The following is a 24,393-nucleotide window of genomic DNA, read 5'->3' on the forward strand; positions in this document are numbered from 1 at the left end:
ATTCGAGGAGGGAGCAAACTCCACCTGCAGAGCTCCCCATGTCAGCTCACCAAGCAGTGCCAGGTCTGACCAGGTGAGAAAGTATCCCCTAGCATGCTGAACCAAGTGAAGATCTCCAGTGCTTTACTAGGAGAAGGGGGATATCCTGATAGTGCTATTCAGGAGTAGTAATTAAAAAACAAACAAACAAAAACACAGAAGGAAATACTACTTCGTTGAAGTAGCATTGCTGTGCTTTGTTACTATCATGTATACTGCTAAACCTAAGTAAAAATAATGCTCAGGAACATGTGTAATATGAAGGTACTGGTGGTTAGATCAGCCTTCTTTCCTGTTAGCCGTCTTTGCCAAGACCCTATAAATCTTTGCAGTTGTAGAGACAGCCTAAAAAAGCTGCTAACGTTTTCAACTGCAGAGCATAACACTGAATAAGGATAGCTGAAAATTTTCTGTCAAAACTGTGTTTAATGGAAAGTGGAGTTTTGATAAAATAGCATTTTCACCAAAAATATCTGCTTTCCATGGAGAATGTTAGTTCTTCAGTATAATATTTTGACAGAAAATTTGAAATCTTGGGCTGAAGTATGTACAGCTGTTCAAGTCCGTCTAGTGCCATTCATATTTCTTCACCTCTTCAGATCTGAGGTATTTTGCCAACTCTGATATTTAACATTGTGACACTTGGGATTTTTCTTCCTGCCCATCTCTGGAGTTGTGACACGGGTCCTTTGGCTTTCCTTCTCCAAACACTGAGTTCCTATGGCTTCTGAGCTTAGAGAAGAAAATCCTTGAAAACACGAGCACACCAGGAACTGGAAATCAGAGGAAGCAAATGAAAAATTCATTTTCTTGTTTCAAATAACTCTCAAGATCTTTCAGCTATTTAAAAAATTATTTTTCTGCATCAGAAGCGTTTCACAGTCTGACTAAAGATTTTGAATAACTTGAAGTTGGCAGTGCTTTCCCACATGGATGAGTTGAGAGAGCGCCGGACTGGGGCTGCACAAACCTTGATATGTCAGGGATGGCTGTGGATTTATCCTGTGATGTCTGGCACAGCTTTTTCTCTGCTCTGTGTTCTGTTCAGCCAGTAGTTTAAAATCCCTCTAAGGCTATTGTTGTCGTCGTGCCAGGCCCTGGTTCACCTGTTCTGATGGTGGTATTAGTTTTAGGTCATTTAACACATGTTGCTCTCTATGATGACTAAATTAAATCAAGATAAGAGCCGCTGTACTGGGTCAGACAAAAGGTTTGTCTCGCCTGATATCCTCCCCCAGGGATCTGCCAGCGTGGTGTCCCCAGGAAAAGAGGATAAGAACAGCCCAGACGCGTGGTGCTGCTTTGTTTTCACTTACTAGTGATTCCTTGCGTGCTGTTTGCATTTCTGAACATCGCTGATGGTTTTTATGATGATGATTTAATGGAACTTTTTTTGTTGCAAACCTAAGATGTATCTGTGTGGCAGCTAGAATTGGTTTGTCTCTATGTGTTAAAATTACACCTTTGTTGTAGTGATCAAAAGAGACAAAGAGGGTGAAAGAGGTGAAAAGGAAGAAAAGAAAAGCCTCAGAGACCTGTGGGCAGGAAGCATTGCTGTGGTTGTGCTTTCACTAGCAGAGACACTTGATGTTCTTCATCATAGTTTGTATTAATTCGTGCTTTAAGATCTCTTTTAAATTCCAGAGTTAAAATCTTCTGCCAGTGGTGTTTGCATTTCATCTACAAGCTGTCTTTCTTAAGTACTGTGGTTGTCATTGTTCATTCCAGAATAATAGTACATCGAATGAGGGTGTCGAATAGCTGTCTGATGAACATACAGCTTTCTGGCAAGTGAGAAACGTGCGTGTTCCAAACTGGACCAAAAATCCCTTTTTGGCAATATTGTTACTGTAATGTTCATTTCTGCCATAATTAAGCCTTTCTTTTTTTATTTTGCACTGGGTTCTTTGTTCAGAAGATAACGTCCAAGTAGCAAAATGCTATTCTAGTAAGCATCTGGAAATCTTAGACTGTGTCCATGCTAGTAAAATCAAGGATGCCTGGGAATGTTCCCAGGAATGTTCTTCAAATGTGGAATACGATACTATACTACTGAAGCAATGGAATGCTTCTTGGCAGAGCTTTGGCCCATGCCAGCTAATGTTTTTCTGAACTGTTCCCAGGTATGGGTTGGAGTGGGAAACCATTCCCAGCATGCAGCTTATCCCCAGGCACCCTGTGTCAGAGAGCTTTCTGATACAGACAGGAGTCGTTCTCTGTCAGCTGCCCTTAATGTTTGGGAGCATTCCCACACACGTTTAATTTATTAGTGTAAGTATCTCTTACACCAAGTTAAAATCTGGCTGTCCCCCTCACCCCCACCCCTTTTTGTGTGTCATCTTGTTAAAGAACATGCTGGTACCACTGAGCACCTTCCAGGAAGTTGTTTACATGATGTTTATTTGAAATTACTCTCCAGTGTGTGTCACTGTAGTTGATTCCATGTTCAGTGATTTCCTTTGATCAGACAGAATATATCGATTAAAAATGGTGTTTATGGGCATGAACTTTATGCAAGCAGTGTGTGTGAACATGTAATAAAATCCTGAACAGTTTTCATTATGTTGTATTGGCTGTAAAGAAGGATCAGAGATGTACTTCAGAACAGCTTTTGTATGTAGTAGGAAGTTCCCACCCCAGAATAGTATGGTTTAAAGAGGTAGTTCAAGTAAGGAAACACTGTAGATTCATTCTTATCTATTTGAGGGTCCAGGAATAGTGGCTGATGTAAAATTCAGGCACTTCTGACATAGACCACAGGCAGCAAATAATTCAAAATTCAGTTGATTTGTCAATAGGGCTCAGAAATGTGTACTTCTGTCTTTGGGTTCCAGGATGGGAATTCAGGTATTGGCTCCGTGTTACTTTCTGACATCTTCAACAACCAACAGAGGAGGGGTTGTAAATGGGCCCAAGTGATTCTGGTGAGCATCTGAGCATTTAGAGTGTACAGTGTCTTGGTAAGAGGGCAAAGCTGCAATGTGAAATGTAATTGAGACGTGGAAGGTATAAACGCTCTGATGATCGGTGCTGTATGCTTGCGGAAGGTTTTCCTCCCTGACTGCAAGCAGCTTTGCAGCTCCTTTAAAACAAGACATCAAGCAGGTGCCAGTTTGCTGGTTTCCATGGGGACTATTACTCTGATGTGCTGTATTGTGGCCTCAGCAATCAGTTGAGGACTGTTACAAATGAAATTGGTGAAGAGTTGGATCTGACCATGCACTGAGACCTGCAAAGCCTGTTCTTATCTGATGGACAACAACTCTTGCTCTTGGCATGGCTCAGTTGATGTTTTGTACAAAGTCCCCAGCCATTAACAGCCTCTGGTCATGGAGAGGGTGTTGTCCTCACCTGAGCTCTCAGCATTTTCCTACTGAGTCACAGGCAAAGGGAGAGGCATTAGCAGTTACAGAATTCAGAGCCTATGAATATCCATGTAGCTCCTTCCAGTTGCTTTGGTGGGCTCCAGGTCAGCCCACAGAACAGGACATCAAGTCTCCATGCTTCCACAACAGAATCACAGGTCTCATAAAAGAGAATTTCCCAGACTTATTTGAAACAAAATTTTTGCATTGTTTGAGATGAAATACTTGTCAAGGCTTATAAGCCTTCCTGGTAAATTTTACCCATGTGTTGGGGAATTCCCTGCAGGGGGTGGTAAATGTTGAGGAAAGAGCTATAATGTAATTGTGAAAGCATGAGAAACCATAGAAGGTTTTTCAAATGAATTTTCAGCTTCGTTCACAGCTTGGCTGAAGAGCAGCTGTGGGAAACAAACCCCCTGCGAACTGAAACCACTGAGTCTAGCTCAGAGTCACAATTCTTCTGTTAAGCAGGGAATTTGAGCATTTTAGTTTTGGGGGAAATGAAACTGGCCCATGCTCTATTTCACTAGGTGAGAACTCAGCCTTGCTGTAGGGTTTGGACTTCATTACAGACAAGTGTTCAAGAGACAGGAAGAAGAAACAGTTATTTTAAATTTCCTCTTGCCCTGAGACATCTGAGAAGGGAAATATTCTTGTTTGAAATTTCAGAACTAATCATCAATGACTTAATTTAGAGAGACCTTCAGTATTAGTTTTGAAAGCGTTGGGTCCCTGAGCTGCCGCTGAGTCAGCTGGAGAGCCATGAGTGTTCAGCACACGGTGAGTGAACAAAGGCTGCTTTGGTTTTGTGCCATCCTGAGCTGCTGCCCTTCTTGAACCTGGTATCTGTCACAGTTGTATCATGGGCACTTGCTGACTGAACGGGACATGGAGATGTGGTCAGTATCACCTTTTCTTCAGCTCTCAAAATGGAGCACTTATCTCCCAAGTCAGTCATGCATTTTCCATGAGGTAGAAATGCATAACCAGTGGATGTAGCAAAGAGCAGCTGGAAGATGGTTGCCCTGACATGGTGTTTTCCACCAGACTGCGGTACCAACCCACCAGTGCAGGAGCAGATTGAGATCAGCATCACCACAGACCTGTGGTTCACCTTACTGTTGGTAAGCCATCTGATGAGCCGAGTTTGCATTTGGGCTAAAAGGCATTGTAGTCGATTGGTTTTCCTAACAGTTGTGAGGAGGTTGCCTTCTTGCCTTCCGTTCTGTAATCATGAGCTGTTGTAAACAGGGAGTTGCTTCCTGGGGACAAAAAAAGAACTGACTGTTGCAACAGTATAACCATGAGTAGTCAGTGCTGTGGCAAGACCTTAGGTGGCAGATCTCTTAAGGCTTTGGGAGGAAGTCTTCTGACTGCGCCCTGACACAGGTTATTGGGATACAGACAGTGGACGTGTGTGTGTTCCTACTCAGCTGTAATGCTGACTGGAAAAGGAAAGTGTCATCTCAAACACTCCATAATAAATTTGCTTGCACTTTAAAATCAGTGCCACAAGGATCCAGATTTTTGGAGATGCTTTACTGCCCAATGATTTCAATCAGAATGAGGCATCTGTATATCTTTTGAAGGTCTACGACTTTATTTTATTGGCAATTAAAAGATAAAGAGGTGGTGGTGGTGTTGTTAAGTCTGCTTGTCATTCTGATAACTTCATCTTCTGTGTCTGCCCTACAAGGCCTCCTCAACTTTCATCTCAAAAGCACAAAGTTCTTTGAATGAGTTTCCATTTGTTGTCGGGCAGATCAGCAGCATCCATGTAATATCCACTTGGTGCACTGCCCTCACTGACGCAGGCAGTCTGTGTGGGTAAGACTTTATCAGATTAGCACTTATCAGACTGCACAGACGCACCCTGGACTCTATTCTTATATCTCCAGGGTTACATTGTAGTTTAGTCTGTCCCACAGGTTAACACAGTCTCCATTCAGAAAAGGGTTTAAGCACATACTTCTCCATGTGAAGCACTCCATTTAGTGGTAATATGGCTGCAGTTAGCTATCAAGGCGTGTATCTAGTGGAAGGAACAAGTGGGTTGCCTATTCTCTTGCCCTCCAACCTGAGCTGCTCAATATTTCTCTCATCACTGATGTAACTGAGGTTGACAGCTATCCAACAACGGTGGAATCCTCGTGTGTGTGCTTGCAGAGGTGACAGACATTCAGCCCCAGGAGGGGAAGGTTTCACTGCAGTTGTTTTCCAATTTGCAAGTGAAGTTGTTTTGGGGAAGACAAGGGAAAGAAGGGAAAAAAAGAAGTGCTGGAACGTTGGCTATAGTTATACGTGGCAGTGAATGAAAACCATGCCTTGGTGATTCTTTGCCGCGTAGCTTAGGGCTTTGGCTACCCACAGTTTCAGCTGCATGCAAAAGATGAAACGAAGTCTTTGGTGAAGAGGGAGGAGAATTGTTTTGAATTATTATTTTCAGAACTATTTTCCTGGGCAGGCTGCCTTGTTTTGTGACTGGTGGGGCACCGTTCTCAGGCAGAGAAATAACATTGGCCAAAATGAAATAGATGCATCTGGTCTTCTATCCTGGCTTTAGAAGGTATCATTCAGGGCACAGGGAAGCCTTTGGGGTGTCTGACCACGCCAGTACATTCAGCACTTTCATTTTGCTTAAAGCTTTCATACTCTTGCTGCTGGAAGTCCCCTAGGAATAAAGCTATTCCTTTGTACCCTCCCAAAGTGGACAGGAAACAATCCCAGACTTTCATCAAGAAAATCACCAACCATAATTCAGTGCTAAAACTCAGGCAACTTAACCTATCCCCACCTTTCTTCCGTGCACTTCAGTGTGGTCACTTATAAATGCACAAATTACTGGCTGCTATCTGACTTCTTTTGATCACACAAACTGTAGATAATAATAAAAAAATATATATCAGGCCCAGGAAATTTGATGCCTTCTTGAAGAAGTAGTGCTTTGGTTCATTCAGTAAGGAGTTGTGGCTGACTTCACAGTATTGGCTGCAGTTCTGTGAATCCAGCTCATGAAGGGCGTGAGCCTGTCACAGGTCCTTCGGGGGCTTGTAGCTGTTTCTGCCTTAGAAATGTGGTTAATCTTTGAGCTGCAGGGATCCTTGGACCGATCTCCAGTGTGGTCACCCAGATAACAGCCATTACACGTAGCAATGAATTATACAGAGTTTCAATTCATAGACGTTTTGTAAATGATTAATAGTTGCTTTAGTAAGTAATTATTAACCCTAGCATGCTTAGTACCCCGACCTGTAAAATGTTTATAACATCTACAAATAGTTTATTGCCTCCATATAAACTGCTTATAAATGGATGCTCTGTATGACTGAGTGCAGACGGGCACAGGGGATGGGGTCTGACCCCTGTTGCCAAGATCCTCTCTGTTCTCATGACGTAGCATGGAGCTGAGGGCACTGTCTGACTCTGTGACCAGAGGCAGGAAATTGTCTCCCTTTGCACTTGGGCTGTTTGGTGTACGTTATCTAGAACTTGTCGGAGCCCTTTGGTCTCTGATACATATGGGATTTATCTTGGGAATACAGATGAGTCGCTGTTACGTGAGTGCTGGCTGGAACAAGTGCTGCCTGCTTCAGTGCTGGGAGGCACTGCGTGCTTACGTTTCCATCACTGATTTGCGTGGTGTTGGAAGGATCAGTTCCTTACTATCTCAGTGTGTTTCATTGTCCAACCACTTTGTTTGACGTAACTATGTAGATTATACATCACTTGAGTCTGGGTCTGAGCCTCATACTCTCTTTGATCCTCCGAATTCTACTCAACTCAACAATATACCAAATATGAATAACAGAAAATACAACTATATGTAGCATAATTGTGATAAACACGTTTTACTTTATTCCTCATTTTCATCTTGCATTCAGTGATGCTTTTGTGTCTGGCTTGGAGCTCCCACGTTTCCTCCATTTGGATTTGCTTCTGGTGTGAAGTTTAGCAGCTGTACCTTTTATTCATGTGTTCTCTCTCACTGCTGTGTATGTGAAACTGCGGCTTTCTGGATGACAGACAGTTTCTTACGTGGTTACATCAGCCAGAAAACTCTTCAATACCGGATAGGAATCCGTGCCACTGTTGTCTGGGACTGGAAGGGCCTTTGCTGCATCCATCCAACAGCAAAGCTCTGAGGGGCGGAAGGGTACTGCAGTGCTCAGTTGAACCCCAGCATCCTGGCATTTGTGTTAGCTGGTCATGGGCTCTTTTCCTTCCGTAGATCTAGTCATGGTGCATTGTGTCTCTTCAGATTCTAGCAAAACGGGATCTGAGTTGAATCTGAAGTAAAAGGAGAGGCTTTCTGGAACAGTCAGGGGTAGGAACTTGAATTGTTGGTGAGAAAATGCAGTCCTGCAGCTTCTGAAGCATTTCTAGAGACCTTTGGTACAAAACTTAGTTGGGTTTAGTTTGGTTTGTTCTTGTTTTTGTTTGTTTTGTTGTGTTTCTGTTTGTTAGTTTTGTTTGAAAGACACCTCTTTCACTCTACGTGACTTCTGAGAGTCAGCATGGATGGTTTGTGCTGCATCGACGGCATCACAGAATCTGTGAGAGCTGCCAGAATTAGTATTTTTTTCACCAGTGGGTTTACATTTGATAAATATCTGCATTGCTTTGCTGTGGAGTCCTCAGAGGATGGGGACCAGGAGGAAAGAAGGGGTTGTCAGCAATTCTGTGTGCTTCTTGGTGCCATTTATTTATCACCCGTGTGAGATTTAACACGGTAATTCCTTAAATCTTAGCACGCTGCTCACAGAGGTGGGGTGGCATAAAGGTGTCTGGTAAACAGATGTTACATTCTTTATAAGCTGTTAGGAAAGCGTGTATCATTCTGAATAAATACGGAGGCATCTGCAAATACTTGGGAGATCTTTTTCACTGTGGTGACTGTGGCTTTGGTGATCTACAGGTACAAGCAGAGTGATGGACAGTAATAAGAGTGTCTTTTATTAAACTGATATTTGATCTAATGGAAATAAGGGAAAATTAGCGCCTGCCTTTAGATTTGTGTGTTGTTCAGTAAAATGTGAAGGGCTTCTGGTGTGGCTTCAGCAGAAAGATTATGGAGTCCAAAACATAACTCAGGGCTCTTGCCTGAGCTCCCAGAGCTGCTGTGAGGTTTAAAAGAGACACGGGCAGGGAGAAAGGAAGCATCCCAGGGATGGGTGTAATGACACGTCCCATGCTGCGGCACATAGGCCCGGTGGTGTGAGCTGAGTGGGGATTTCCACCGTGAGTAAAACTCTTCCTTCTTGGAGATGTAATTCAGACTCCTTCATTACACCATCTCTGGGTTGGTTCATTCTTTTTCCATGTAGCTATCCATCATTTTTTGACACAGAAATTGCTATGACAGAACGCTGAAAGCTCTCGCTCTGGGCTATTTTTAATCTACTGTAGGTGAAAGATCAAAACACGTTTTTGGAAGATTTATATGTTGTAGCCTTGTGCTGTGCTGGATAGGATAAACAGGAGTTGACAAACTACAGGACGGGAGATTTAAACCATTGACCTCTGACCCTGAGTCATCACAACTGTATGTTATGGCACTTATGCTCGGGAGCTAAAGGCTTTGCTCTAAGGGATTCTCATAAATGATTAGTAGAGGTATAGAAACAGTTCTTATTCAGTCTTTAAGTTTTATTGTGGCAATCAGTAGTTAAATCTCCTTTCAGGCCCTTGTGGATTTTAGTGCAGAGTATTTATGAGCAATTTTTGAGTGTAGTTCGTGCACAGTAACACATCTCTGTTTCTTGAAAAAGGTGTAACTACTTAATGACAGTTCAGCTGGAGCAGACTCACCACTTTGAGCTGATCCTTTTACAGCCCACTCTCTCAAGCTACTTCCCCACTGTAGGCTCTCTGTGAACTGTGTCCATTTCTGAAACAAAAGCCCTGATAAAGCCAAAAAAAAAAAAAAAAAAAAGAAAATTAGGATGTATAAAATGCTATTTTCAAACTAAGTATGCCTCAGTGTGCTGCTGAAGTAAGTCCCAGATTTGTGCTGTGCATTATAATGCAGGAGGAAGAGGATAGATGCATGCAACTGCTGCTCTGCCTATAAGCCAGATGTCATCTATAACATCTGCAAGCCTTCTTAGGAAGCAGAGTTGAATGAAGAAGAGAGGGCAAAGCTGCTGGCGTGGAGGGTGGTGGTAATGGGAAGGACAGCTTTGTGCAGGCTGAGCCACGGCCATTGGCAGTCACCAGGGTGGAGCTTTTTGTGTGTAGAAGATCAGAGCACTTCATTGCATTTATTGCTGTCTGAGGTTTTTTTGGGGCAATTGTAGCTAGCTAGCTGACCCTCTGGGTTTACATACAGGCTCTGTGCAGTGCTGAGTACTATTCGTGATGTTCATAATGCATGCTTCCTAAATTATACATCATTATGAGGAGCACATAGCCAATTAGTATATGGATTTGTTCTGCTTGTGCAAATCTTTTCTTGGGCTGAGGAAGTGTCATACAGAGACTTGGCTGAAGAAAAAAAGAAAATAGTTTAATCTTAAAAGGTAATTGTCATCCTCTAGCTAATGATAAGCAATATTACTGCCTGCATATCAGCTGTAATTAAGCGGTAAGACACAACAAGGTGTATGTTACATAGAGATAACACAGTGTTTAGGAGCCAGTGACCTGCAAAGCACATTATCTCCCAGCTGCACAAGCCCCACAGCCCGTGTGTACATCTGTGCTAGCAAATCCACTGTCCTCTCTTTCCCTGCCTTCGCTCTGCTTTTCAAGGTGCAAAAAACTGGGAAGGATATTCATATTTCTTGTTGTGTCTCAGGATGTTTTTTTAAAAAGCTCTTTTTACATTCATATATATGTGTATATATATATATATATATATATATTAGTCAACTTCTGTACATGTAACAAGCCAGTGTGAAACATTACAAGGAGGCATTCAGTGGAGTTCTGGGAAATCGTATCACTTAAAATGGGGCCCATCAGCGCTTTGTGAGACACGTAGGTGTGCAGTGTGCAGGGAAGGATTCTCACTGATGATGCAAGTACCAGACTGACAGTAACTCTTAATTTTCTCCAAGAAAGATTTCATGTTGTTCTCAAAGATAGAAGAGGGAGCTTTCAGCTGGAACATCGTGTTAGATGAATCTTGTTTCAAAGTAGCATTGATTTTTGGTTAGAATTAAGGACTGGAAGTGTGAAGCTTGTACTGTTTGTACTTAACGTGAAAATCTTTCCTATCAAGATGCCATTTCCATGTAAATGTCCTCTATAGACTGACTAAACTATGATCCTGCATGAACGACTGAATTAAAACCAGGGCTGACAGTGTGGTGTAAGCACTGATAAAAAGCACACCGAGAAAGGGAGTGAGAACATCTGAGTCCTGTTAGTTTGAGGAGGAAAACACACAGCTTCTGTTTTGTAGCATAGGAACCCTTAGTGTAGAACTAGAAGGAACCCTAGTGAGTGATAGCTCCCAAACAGCCACAGAAAACAGAAGGTGAGCTGGAATGACATCACTTTTGTCCTGCTAAGTGGGATGAGTCTGCTAAAGGAAAGGGGAGGGGATGGTACCATTTCATACAGCCTTCACCTCTGGGGAGGGCCACATGCACATCTCTGCTAGGCTTCATTGGCGTATTCATGGTGCAGGATGAATGCGTATTTGTGAGCACGTGAGGTTTCATTTTGGAACAAATGGATATACATTATGAGATTTCCTCCTTATATTTTTCATACTAAATTGTGCTAGGCAGAAAAGTTTGTTGATCCAGAAAAATGGCAGGACAGTTGTCTTGTTGCTGAAGCCATCCTGTACATTGTCAGATGCAGAGAAAGGTTCTTTGGACTTAAATAGCCCTCAGCCTGTCTGGACGCTGGTTTCAATTGGACATCCTAGGTATTACTGTAATAAAAATGTAAATAAAGGAAGTTAGGCTTGATGTAAGAGCAGAGAGACAAAGCAGAGGCAATAGGAACAGCTGTCTGTTCCTCAGAGCCCTTCTACTGGGTGAGACTGTTTCTGATTACAGCTGTAGCACTGTAAATGCCTGCTAGATGTCTGGTGATAATCCATTCAAAGCAATTACAAGGCATCCGTCACCAGCAGGGTCTGAGCCACAGGCCGCTTATCTGGGAAAATTGATGGAAGAGAAAGAGGCAGTGAGGGAAGAAATCAATGCCTTTCACCAATGTTATCTGCCAAATTGAATTAAGCAGCGTGGGATCCCAGCTTTATACACTGTGAGAAGTCAGAACTTAAAGAGTCTGCTTATAGCGAGCTCGGCTGTGGGCAAGGCAGGTGAGGGATGGACACTTGTACTGACCTGCAGTTCCATCCATGCCTCCTGCTAACATCAGCAGCTCTTGTATGTGCAGAAGGAGTCCAGAACTTAACTTACAGAACATTTAACCTAATGGCACCGCTTCCAGATGTGAACTTTGTTCTTGTCTTCTTGAGGTCATAACATACCATTCCCAGTTCTATTCTAATGGAGTGTAGAGAAAGCAACTACGATGATGCAAGCAGAGATACAATAACTGCATGCTTACAAGCAGTAGTAGTGAAACTATTGCTTAACAATGATCTGTTTATTGAACCTTCTGGCAGTGCACTCATGGTACAGAGAAGGTAATCCAGGACTGAGAGCTGTAGAAAGCCATCAAGTCAGGAGTTCATGGGCAGGGGCACACTCTACAGATGGTGGGATTTTTTAGTTGTTTTTTTAGCCCAAGGAGCTGGGAGGGAGCAGGATTAGAATGGCTGACTGAAAGTGGCCCAAGGGATGTTCCATAGCGTCTGATATGTGGAAGGAGCTTTGGAGAGGGTGGGACTTCATCTCTTCTGCTGCTCAGGGGTAGCTGGGCATCAGCTGTGGGGTGCTGAGCAAGTGCTTGTGCATCACTTGTTATATGCATTCACGTCTGTCTATCGATATAGTCGTAATTGTTATCCTTTTCCTTTTCTCGATCTTAGTAAATATTTTATCTCAATCCAGGAGTTCTACATTTATTTATTTATTTTTTAGTTATTCTTTCCCCCATCCCACTGGGAAGAGGGACAGTGAGCGAACGACTGCGTGCAGCTCAGCCACCTGCCAGCTTAATCCACAGCAGATGTTTACAGAAGTATGCAGATTTTATTTTTATCTTTATTTTTAACAAATCTGACCTTTGCAGCAGTAAATCTGGTTTTCCTTTGGTCTCTGTAGGTTCCATACTTTTTCTGTAGTTTCTTCTTGTCCTGCCTGTGTGGTGGTGGTGGTTGCTGTTGTTGTTGTAGCTCATACAAACAGGAGAGACAAGAGTAGTCACTAGTGATAAGTGATAGAAAGGGCAGAGGCCTGAGCTAGCTGGGCCAGAATAGGCTCTGGGAAGTATTTAGGAGCATGAAATTCTCAAGCTTCCAGATTAAGGAGCTGACTCAGCAGACAACAAATACAAAAGTAAATCCAAAAAGATGAGCCAGAAAACCCACGGATACTGTACACAACAATTCAACTAAATCAGTTCAGCACAGAGATCTGTGGAAGCTTTTTTTCCTCCCCAACACAAGTCTGTGAGAATTTGCATTGCAGTCAGGTATACTTAAAGTGCACATAAGCCATCTAATAAAAATTCCACTGGAGTGTACGTCACACAGCTGGGTTTTATTATATTTGTGCTCTCTTCCCACTGACAGTGCCTTTATAACTGGATTACTCACATATCATCATTAACTGTGACACTCCTGGGTTTTTACTGCTTCCCTGGTTCCTATCATCTTCTGCAAGTTTTATCCCTTCCTTGCAGATGTGCCAAGATGTATTTCTTTAATATCTTTTCGGCGGATGAACATGGGAGCACATAAAAAGTATGGTTTGGACACCATGGGCAGCGACAAGGGCTGTCTTCATTTCTGCCCCAACCCCCTATCAAACCTCTGCCCTGCTATGTGTGCACTGAGTTTTCCCTTTGCTCCGTTAGGTGTAAATAAGGGGTGCTGCTAACAGTAAGATGGAAAGGAGTGAGGCACGGTGCTGAGCTCTTGTTTAATTCTGGTTGTGATATTTCATAGCCATTTTTACCATTTGTCCTCCATACGAGTGCTTTAGTTGGATATGTATACCATGTTTGGAATTGGTGGCTTTAGGAACGTGTGATTTCGCCCTGTATTTTAGAGCAGTCTCCTTGCTCTGGTTACTGTTTGCAAGTGGATATTTCGAGTGATACACTGATGAAACTATGCAGAGGTCCTCACTACCTCTTGAACTGTAGCTGTGTGGGCAGAGGCACTTTGCCAAAGGAAAGACTACAGAAGTCCCGGAGAGGTGAGGAAATGGAGAGAGAGCAAAGCTTTGCATGGGCGAGTGAGCATCCTGGACACCTCCATTTCTCGCTGCCTGCTAAGAAACTCTCTGACAGGCACCTTCCTTAATGGCGTTGGAAAGTGCACTTCTTCCCAGTGTGGCCCCAGCTGTCTGTCTCAACTCACAAACCGCTTCTGAACACCTCATTTACGATGTGACTTTAAACTGGCAGCCTTGTTGCAGCTTGCAAATCAGCAGCTCTGGATTTTTCTTAATCATTTTTGTTTCTGTACATATGCAAGTTAGTATTAAAAAAAAATAAGATAGTAATTGTGTATTATTTTGGGTTTTGCCAGGATTGACCTGTATCTCTGTGGTCTCCTATTACAGCACCCACGTATCCACCCTCCCTCCAAAGGACGTGAGCGCAGAACGGCGGAGGAGGCGAACGAATCACACAGAGGTTTGCTCCATGTGTTTGTGCCTGTAATGTAGGTCAGTACAATGAAAGCTCCTGGAGTGCAGAGCAGCCAGATAAATTTGGGATAGCTGAGTAGGGATAGTCCGAGAATAAGGACGATGTCCAATAGTGCTGGGTAGCTGGATGCAGACATCTGAGACTACTGTATGTGCAGCCAGGCCTGACTTCCAAGTTAGCCTCAGCTAACTTCAGAACCTGAAACAAACACGACTTACTCCCAAATTTACTTGAAAGCTATCTTAGGTTCGATGTCCTTATCTGAGCTGACAACCTGGCACTAACCCAGGACTGTACCACAGCAGTTGTGTTTCAGCGCTGGGTGGTGGGTGAGCTTGAAGCTTCCCGGTCTGGAAGGTCCTCTTGTCTGTCCCTCTCTTCTTGCATAATAATTTTGAGTTATCACTACACTGTTCTTTATCAGTGTAGTAGGATCTGTGTCTGAGTTAATTTACTGATTTGCAATACCATGGTAAATGAGGTTGAGAACTGTCACCCTGTTTCTAAGGGAAGGAGTTCTGCTGTGTCCTGTTCAGAAATTGAGCTAGGAGTGTGACTGCTGGTTATGCCCACTGTTAATATCCAGGTGGTAGAAACAGGAAATAAACCAACACCTTAGAAAACAAGGCCGGATGAGTCAGAAATAAGAAGTACATTTTTTTTTTAAGCTTCCTTTGATCATTCTCTGGCTTTTCCACTGTTTTACAAGGGCACATTAAGAAATGTACCAGAGCTGTGGAAATTCTGCAGCCATTTCTCAGAAAACCATGAGAGAATTACTTTAACATATGTTTCCATCTCCTGCTTTTTGCATTTTTCCCCTCCTGTATTTCTTTTTCTTTGACCTGGTACAAACTTTTATGTGCTTACACGTCTCCCTCTTCAAAGGAAATGTACTTAAGCCATTGTTAGGATTCTCCTGCAAAGAGGTATGCATCATTTCCAATTAAATTCCTTTCTTCTATCAGTATTGTCATGTGCAGACCTGAGAATGATTGTCTGTTTAAGTGGTGCCTCAGAGCCTCATGGCAGGGGCCTGGGAGCATTTAAAGCAGTCAGACTTTTTTTTTGCATGCTAAAAAAGATAAACCATGGCAGGAAATCCGAGCTTCCCTCCAGCATCTATGACAATTTAATGCCACTTCCACCCATAGGCAGAAGGGGTTTTGTTTTTTTTTTTAGGGTGTGTGGGTGTGTAGCAGATGAATACATGGCTACATTGCATGATCTCAAAACTGGAACATAAGAAATTGGCTTGCAGGCTAAAAAAGTTTGCTGTTTTACAGAATATGACTCGTCTAGATCTATATGCACACATGCAATAAATATATGTATAGTATTATTAGCACATAACAATAAATTGTTCTGTCATCAGACCTGCGAAGTGGATCATGCCATGCGAAGACATCTGGCCCGTGTTAGTCACGAGCTTTGTGTTTGTTTCTCCACAGCTACAACAGACTGATCCAACAGCCCCAGAGGGAACCTGCTGAGGAAGCAGAGCCCGTGCTCAGCCCTCACCTCTTCCACACCTCTGCTCCATCACAAGGCGCAGAGCACATCCCCAGCCTGCAGGTCTCCGGGTGGGTCTGGTGTTCTGTTAGCACTGCTGCTGCCCAGGAACGTCTGTTTAATCTGCTGGGTCTAAGAGGCTCAAGGAGAGCGTTTGGTGTTGGTGCTGTCACCTCTGCTGCTGCTGTAGGTAAATATACATGTCACCTGGGAAATTAACTCAAGGGAAATAACAATCTAAAGAAGTTACGTGTGTGCATTTGCATAGCAGGGTTTCTGTCTAATGTAGTGTTTTAATTAAACTGCTTTGATAAGTCCTGACTTCTCAGACAGAGATCCCTCACACTTTTCCATACACGTCTCAGGTCTCTGACATCTGCCTGGCCTGAACAATGAGGGCCCAGCTGCAAGCAGAGAAAACTCAAAAACCATTGCATATCTATTTATTTTTTTCTGGACAAACAATTTTATTTTAGGTAATGCGTCTATACACTGTACATTCAGTCACTGTGGTATATAAGCATAGCTATTTTCATACATAATCTCATAAAGTCCTTTATTTTACAATATTATCTGCTTCAAGGGGAGGGGATGTGGAAAAGGGGGTGGAAAAGGACTATCAAGGTACACAGCGAAATAGATAAATATGCCAAGCTTTTTTCTTATTTTTTTTTAAATCAGGCATTTATAAACAAGAAAGCATACATTACTTACATAAAAATAGTTCTAGAATAGTAGAGTAAGTCATAATATTGTCATTAGCAGCAGCATAGGAGAGACCAGGATAACAAAAATGTGCTGAAATGCTATTGGCTATTATAAATGTATAGATTTATTTTTCTTCAATTGAAAAAATGTCATTTCTGTGATTTCTTTCATTAAAAAAAAAAGAAAGAAAGAAAAAAAAACCAATAACAAACAAAAAAACCAAAGCAACAGAAACCTCTTAAAACATCTGGGCTGATTCTGAGGAGAGGGCAGAACGGAAAGAAAAATCAACCTTTTGGTAATAAAATACTTTACAGTGAAAATACGGACAAATAAAATGCAAATGATGGAGAGAGGTTAACCCACATTGAAACTTGCAAAAAGATTTTTTTTGTTTTGTTTTGTTTTTCCTAACAGACAGCAAAGGTTCTTCTCAGTTAAAAACACAACTCATAAAACAAGACAGCTACCAGGTAAGAAAGAGTTTTGAAAAAGTAAACACCATATACACTTATAATACAACAGTGTAAAATGAAAAAAAGTATTTACATGTTGAATTTACTGTTAAGTATTTTTTACATTGGCTAGTTCTGTTTGAAAAGCAGAATATTATGTTATACTATTAGCTGCTCCAAAGATATGAATGTTATTGCTGTTGGTTTTTTTTTTCCCTTCGTTAAGTCTTCTTTCACTAATAGAAACAATGAGTAATTAAACTGAATATACAAGTAATATATTTTTAATTACAGGGAGAGTCAACAGCCTCTGTGAAACACCTCTTCTCCCTTTTAACTTGGAAAAGGAAACTAAAGAGCAGATGAAGTGAGAAGATGGCCTTTACAATTCCTACACTCGCGGGCCGGAGTGCAAACGGAGCGCAGCGCGGACTGAGCGGTGAGTGAGAGCTGCCCACTGCAGGGCAGCAGACACAGAAATTACACACAGAACCCCCTCACCTCAACACCTCCAGCATTGCTTCCCCTGAAGGTTCCCACCACGTTGAGAGGCATTTTCTAGAAAGTGTCTCTATGGCTTGATACTGACAGAATTGTTGTAAAAATAAGTTACATACACAGGAATTCTGAATTAAAAAATAATTATTTCTGCAGAATGTATCAAGATTTTATTGTAAAAGTGTACTTAGGAAAGACACACAACAATTTACGATTCCTATCCTGTAAAAACTCCCCTGTCAATTAACTGCTGGTGGAAAGGGGTTGCTGTCAGCCTTTGTGCACCTTATTCAATCACACTGATTTGTAAACCTGATTTTACAGACATTTTTTACTAGGATGTTTCCATTCCCTAGAATCAAACACTTGTAAGTCTTAACTTCAAATGCAGTGATTTAGTCATGTATTACACTTTATTATAATACATGGCAAAAGAAGAAACCGTGCTTTTCTAACAATAGTACATAATTCATATTGTAATTCATTTTAGAAAGATCTCTTGCAAATCTCATCCGATCTATGTGAGAAACAAGGATGATTATAGTGGTTTGACAGCAAAGAAAAATGTTCCTTATTAATTTTTTTTCTTTGGGGGAAAAAAAAAAAAGCAGAATTCATTGATGTTGGAGGGTAAAAGCATCACACGCACAGAAGTTGTGGCAGTGAATCACTATCCTTCCTGAGACACACGAAATAAATAGTGCCATGTGCTACAGGTCAGTGGGCGCTGCTCCTGGAAGGAAAAGCAAAGTGAGAGGGCTGTGCTGCCCATGTGTGGGTGAGTCATAGTGGGAGGAAAACAACAATATCTAAAAAGCAGATTTCAGGAATCTGATATTGGGGTGAGAACAGATGTGTTCTATGTGTAATTTCTTAACATGGCAGCAAAACGTAGCAAATGGGAGACTTCTGAAATGCACAATGATCAGCTAAAGCTAAAATCGTTCAGTTTCCCTTGAAGAAATCAGTGAATAATACAGATCTGGAAATCATAAGGCTGAGAACATTTTTTTTATGCATACTGCATAACAAAATAAACCCTTTACATAAGACAGTAATAATGCCCATTAATGAATATACATATGGCAGAGATTTTAATTCCATGCATATGATTTAATAATCGCAGAAAAAAAAAAAAAAACATACAAAGAAGCAAAAAAAAAAAAAAATCCCACATAAAAAAAACCCCAACAACATTGCCTAAGCATAATCAAAAATCCTTTTGCATTGCACTTTAGAGGAGGAGTTCTGCATCCAGCCTCGGGCTCCAGCATCCCACGCGCAGGGCCAAGGCCTGCACAACCAGACAGGTTCGTGTCATTTATTTGCTGTCACTGTTTCTTGCTCCCAACAGTTCTACATTGTCCCAGTAATTCTACTCCTTTCTTATTTCTTCTTTTTGTACCTAAAACGTATATATGAACTTCTCTGTTAATGCTCACAGTTACTATAATGGTTATTATAATGGTTTCAAGCAAACAGCTCTTGTTTAAAAAAAAATAAAAAACAAAAAAACCCCTCTAATGTACTGTAAGTAAATACTGTAATTTTAGGATTGGAAGCCGCTTTCTGTCTACAGGGAAATAATTTTTAAGCTTACATAGTTTGCATTAATGTCCAAAAGCAAATAAAGATTACTGGAAATACATTTCTTTGTTTAGAATAACTTCTGGGTATGACGATGCATAGAATTTTTTTTTTCTTTTTATTCTTTAAGGTTTAAAAAAAAAGTGTCAGCATTGCCTATAGAAGATGCTGAGAGGAAAAATGAGCTGGAAGGCACAACTGCAGCCCCAGATCAACTTTTCACTGAGCTTGAGTGTATCAGAGGTGAGTGTGTGTGGGTGAAAATAACTCCTCTCTCATTCAGTAAAGCACCAACTGTATTTGAGCACTTCCCAGCCTCGACAGCCACAGCCGTGCAGCGCAGCTGTGAAACCCAACCAGCAGCACGCTGCTCTGCTGCCTTTGTATTTGGTAGCATTCTGTACCCACTGAGTTCTTCTTTTGCATACATGGAAATGACGGCGCGAGGTGTCGCGTGGTGGAAAATGGTGGTGATGATTTTAACATCTGCAGAGCAGAATCGAGAATGCTGAACTTGTAAACTTCCAAAATATGGAATAAAATGCAGAGTGAGGTTCTGACAAAGTGCAGTTTAAAAAAAAATGAACGACGACGCTAACAATGGTAGTAAGACAGAGTGATGGTAGGCTGCATTTCTATTCCAGGGCTGCGGCTCGGATCCCAAAATTAAAGTAATTTCTATTCTTAAAAACAGAAGTTTTTCTTTTAAAAAAGATGTAGGCTTATTCACAGCAGCAAAAACGTGGTTTTTCTTTTCTGTAGTATCCAATAATGCGGTGTTGCACTCTCCTTGGGCACAGAAATCCTGACAAACAGTTCAGAATAGAAGTAGGTAAATACTGAATTCTATGGTAAGATGGTGCAACAAAGATGAGTTTTCCAGAGAACTGAAAGCTGACGCGAAGATTTCAGAATGACTTCAAAACACATCTTCTGCTTTATTTCTCAACCAACTTAACAGGTCATCCATTTCCTTCCTTTACTTCCTTCTTTCTTTTCCTAAAGCTGAAGTGCTCTTGGATGAAGTGAGTCTTTTGAACACATCGATTAATGAAGATGTCTTTAGAAAACATGGCGTGATTTGAAACACTGAAGTCTGTAAGGCTGGGTTTATAATTCCAAAGCGTCCATCTTCTCTTCCTGCCCTCCCCCACGCCCTTACAGTCCTGCATCTTCCTTTCTTCTTGTGTTCAGGACAGGAAATGAAGGTGATTGTTTCTAAGGAAAAAATCAACTTTGAAAAGCACTCTGAAATTCTCATACAACCACAGGACAGGATTAAAACTGTGATGGCTTCCGAGACGGCTGGAAAACTGCTAATGAAATGGCATCATCACCAAAGGGCTTCTGCAGTAAGAATCCCAAAGCCTTTAACAAGTCGTAAAAATTGTGCATCGAAGGTTTTTGTTTTGCTTTTAAAGGTTCGTTATAAAAAATCTTGTTAATTTTTTTAATACCAAGTCTGTGTAATGAATTACTTTAAATAGCTTATAAGAAAAGTTTGTTTTTAAATTCCAAAATGTTCCGACAGGCAGAAGGGCAACATGAAAACACTGCCATGCTTGCCTTTTACTCTGATTCTAGTTGGAGGATGCTGCTTGCTTGGAGTTTGCCAGTAGAAAATTTGCTGTGGACTTAAAAGTATTTTGTTTATAAACACTTTGTGTTTTATAGGCACAGTAAGATGTTGTGCTATATGGATTGGAAAAAAAAAGAGGCGTAATTCAGTGCTTCTGTTATAAAGAGTAACATTTGCCTTCCAACTAATAAGAATCCATATTCCTAGATCTGTGTGTTAAGACACAACTACTCACACATGCACTTACACACGTACCCCACCCATCCTCCCTTACTGTGCATATATGTCATTCTGTCTGTATTAGACGACGTGGTTTAATTCTCCATGTTGCTCGTTGTGTTTTCACTGCTGGATTGACTGCTTGATTTAGGCCACAGCTGTTCCTGAAGTTCCTTGACTACTTTTTCCAAGTGTTCTCGAGCCTCCCTCTCATGCATCAGGTCAGCTCGGAGCTGCTCCCTGTCAGCCTCTGCATGCTGAAGCTTAACCTGTAGGTCCTCAATCTAGAGAAAAGAAAAACCAGACATGAAACTACCAAAGTTGAGGTAAGGAAAAGAATTCTCTTTTTGTACTTTTTTCCCATAGACTATTCTATGGTAATCCAAGTGCATTACACAAACTGTTCAGCTTAGAAGTTCTTAAATACTTCCGATGTATCCTTTGTATCAGCTATATAATATCCAGCTGCAGTACCCTCACATACAGGAACCCATATACCTCTTCCATTAAACGTGTGGAACTGTAAGGAGGCACCTGCACATTTTCAAAGCTCTGTTCAATCTGTGAGGAATTCTCTTTATCTGCACTTGTTGCCTTGGTTTTTCTTTTTTTTTTTCTCTGCTAAAGTGGAAGTGAGCTGCAGGTAACGCCCAGAGCAGCAGTTCTCAATCTGGTTATGTTTAGTCTGGACATCTCTTATCAGTGAGACATCCTGTGATGCTAGAGAGGAAGCCCACATCATTTCCTGCTTCTGGTCTCCGGTTAGACGTGTCTCACAGTGGTAACAAGTGAACCACTCCCCTTCCCGTTATTGAGAGCTTGGGTTAGACAAATTTCTGATTTCTATTGCTTTTTCTTTTCCTTTTTTCTCCTCCCTAAAGTAACCACATCAAGTATCTGTAGCTTGTGCTTTGGGCATAGCAACACCTTCATAAAGTGTGTGCATCTAACAGCGTGCACAGCAGAAACACGCTATAGTAAATGTGATCTAGAAGAATTCCCTTTACCATTAACACAGGTGTGTACAGTGGGCAAGTTGAGCAAATGTGTGATGATTGTGTGGCAGCTGCAAGTGGTACATTTCTCTTGTGTGTAGCAGTTTAAATTTAGGCAAATGTGCCCCATTTTTCAGAAACTTTCTGTGGCTGACTCCCGACTCACACCTCTTATTTGTGATGCAGTAAGGAGCTGGCCTGGAGGCTGTCATCTGAAATCTCTATCAAGGCCAAGGGCTCCCTATATGTGAGGTGTGGGTTGTGAATGTGGGACCATGCTCTTCTATAGGAAATGTATTACTGGGCAACGGGGATTCTTCTTTTTTGGAGGAAGGGGAAGGCAGTGGATTGCTTTTCAGTGCTGTTTCTCAAAGAAATCCAGGAGGCTGCCATTCTACACTCAGCTTAGTCTGCTGCACTGGGTTATTTCAGAGGTTGAACAGTCAACTGCCTGGCATCCCACATGCCCTGCAACAGCAAGACACAACAAAGCGACTGAAGGACGCTCAGCCTGAGCTCTTGGGTCACTGCTGGGCTTTGGTTGGTTTAAAGAAACTCTAAAATAATTTCTTACATAAGAATCTGGTTGCAGAAGGGGCAGGGAAGGATTTTTAATTCAAAGCTTTAAGCTTTACGTGTAATGGCATGTTTCTGCATTCCAGGAACTATCCTGAAGTGACTGCCTATTGTGTACTGTACTGAAATGGATCTCTATGCGTTGGCATGGCCAAGAGAGTATTAGTGGAACTGAAGTAACGTCTTAAGTCTTGTTGTCTTAGTTGCCTGTAAACAGTAATTTTTAATGGACAAATGTGCAAAGTTCAGGGCAGAACTCAAATGAACTGAAGTTCAGGCATATCAGTAAGACCTCGCATTAGGACCAGGGTTGTAAATTGACACGATGGGGACACAGCCATTATCTAGGTAAGAGCTGCACTTCCAATTAGACAAAATGAGGCCAGCTGGCATCTGAGAAAATACAGACACCATCTACTGCTGCGAAGCGCACCATCAGTAGGTTTGTTTGCTGTGAGCTGTCAGTGTTGAGGTCTTACCTGGGCAGAGTACTTGGCCCGAAGCCTGCCAGCTTCACAACCCTTGTCGCAAACCCGGATCTGCCTGGCTTGTTCCAGTTCCCTCTTTAGCCGTATCCGAGACTCGTTGGCTTCCTTCATTTTCTTCTCATTCTCAGCTCTCAGACGCTCAATCTCTTTCCTTAAGTTGCGCTTTGCCTCCGTTGCTTCTCTCAGTTTCTCCTTCTTTGCCACTCTGAGGAACTCCAGCTCCTACAACACGCAAGCAGTAAATGTGTGAGAACTGAGGTGCAGAGGCTCAATTAGCACAAATGTCTTATTTAATTGAAGACAGCGAAGAGGCACAATGTTGTGATATATGCTATTTGTGAATGCTCTTTGTGTACAGCAAAGCTGAACAAGGAGACTTACTGCTTGCAGAAGAAATCCATAAGCACATCAACCCCCCCAAGAACACTTAAGGCAAGCCTGAGAAAAAACAAACTGTGTATATTCTTTCTAACTCAAAGGAATTCTGTTCTGCTGTAGGTAAGTGGTGTGCAGCCCTATGTCTCCTGGCCCCCAGCCAGCAGGCTGCTCTGTCACAGCACTTGGGAAACCCCAAGCTAAAACCTTCAACTGAATGGAAACCATGCTTTGCTCTGGGAACTGCCACCTCTCTCAGGAGTTGTTAAAAAGTTGTTAGAAGACAATTCCCTCAGTAAGCATTGAAAAACATGGCTGACCAAAGGCCTGTCTCCCGAATGGTTAAATTAGAAACTTTTTTTTTCAGAAGCAGCATTTCCTCCCTGTCAGACACAACCCTCACAGCAGCATGTTTCTGTTAAGTAACGCTGCACTCGGGTCATGGGAAATTCACTCTTCTGACAATCTCACTTCCTATCCAAGGCCATTGTTAGCTCAGCCCTGCCTCTGGAAGCATGCACAAATGTACTTGCTCTGTATGTGGAACTGGAAACCCACAGCTGCCCAAATGGAAAAGGATGGTTAGGATAACTTCTTCTACCATGTGCTCCACTTAATGCCTCAATGCTCAGTTCTGCTGCTTCACCACTTACTTACCTGATACAATTCCTATTTTACTTTAACTATACGCTGTGTATGTAGTTAACAAGTTTAGCAGCTAGCTTTAAATATATACGCTACTTGTAAATGTTTTTAGTTTTACTTTTAAATACATAAAATGAAACAGATTTACTGAAATGCAAAGGAATGAAGTGATTGATTTGCACAAAGTGATGGAAAAAAAAAAAAAAAAAAAAAGCAGCTCTGTGGAAAAGACAGTGCTCAGTCTCCCTTCTCCAGGACCTGACCTGCAGCTCGCACAGAACAAGCCATTCACACGTAAGAAGTATTCAGCACAGGGAGGTCTGCTGTAACGAAATGAAGCTCTGCAAGAATTTGAGTTGGTAAACTCTCATTACGATTCTAATTGTGATACTATCTACACACTTCACACTCTAACTTTTTCACCTCCTCTTACTGGCTAGTAGAAAATCTGACTCCAAATTGTTTTGTTTTTCCAGTTTTTAACACAGCAGTGATGTTGCACACAAATCGTGTCTCTGAGCTGCTGTCCTTTGTTTCATTCCTCAAAGAAAAGCCAGACTGCCTACACCTGCTCTTGACCAATGGTACAGATATCAGTGCTCTGTC

General features: G+C 41.8%; 1 protein-coding gene and 1 long non-coding RNA gene across 8 annotated transcripts in view; one reads left to right on the forward strand and one right to left on the reverse strand.

Moving 5' to 3' along the window:
• The window catches only part of LOC107054921, a 138,446-nt gene that overhangs the window by 92,247 nt on the left and 21,806 nt on the right, over positions 1-24,393 (forward strand). The window contains exons 1-3 of one of the 3 annotated variants that reach the window (XR_005841411.2): positions 9,698-12,512; positions 14,063-14,135; positions 15,602-19,153. This is a non-coding gene — a long non-coding RNA (uncharacterized LOC107054921). Of the gene's footprint in view, positions 1-9,697; positions 12,513-14,062; positions 14,168-15,601; positions 19,154-24,393 lie in introns of those variants that run through there. The other 2 variants (XR_005841414.2, XR_005841413.2) reach the window with 2 other exon arrangements.
• The window catches only part of SKI (SKI proto-oncogene), a 99,812-nt gene continuing 91,507 nt past the window's right edge, over positions 16,089-24,393 (reverse strand). For 4 of the 5 annotated variants that reach the window (XM_046903176.1, XM_015296939.4, XM_025142547.3 and 1 more), the window contains 2 exons: positions 22,759-22,989; positions 16,089-20,992 (listed from right to left, as the gene is read on the reverse strand). In XM_046903176.1, the coding sequence (XP_046759132.1) occupies positions 20,804-20,992; positions 22,759-22,989 (420 nt within the window). In that variant the 3' untranslated portion in view covers positions 16,089-20,803. The remainder of the gene's footprint in view (positions 20,993-22,758; positions 22,990-24,393) is intronic. The other variant, NM_001039318.2, reaches the window with a different exon arrangement.

This window comes from Gallus gallus, chromosome 21 (genome assembly GCF_016699485.2).
Source record: "Gallus gallus isolate bGalGal1 chromosome 21, bGalGal1.mat.broiler.GRCg7b, whole genome shotgun sequence".
Classification (NCBI taxonomy): domain Eukaryota; kingdom Metazoa; phylum Chordata; class Aves; order Galliformes; family Phasianidae; genus Gallus; species Gallus gallus.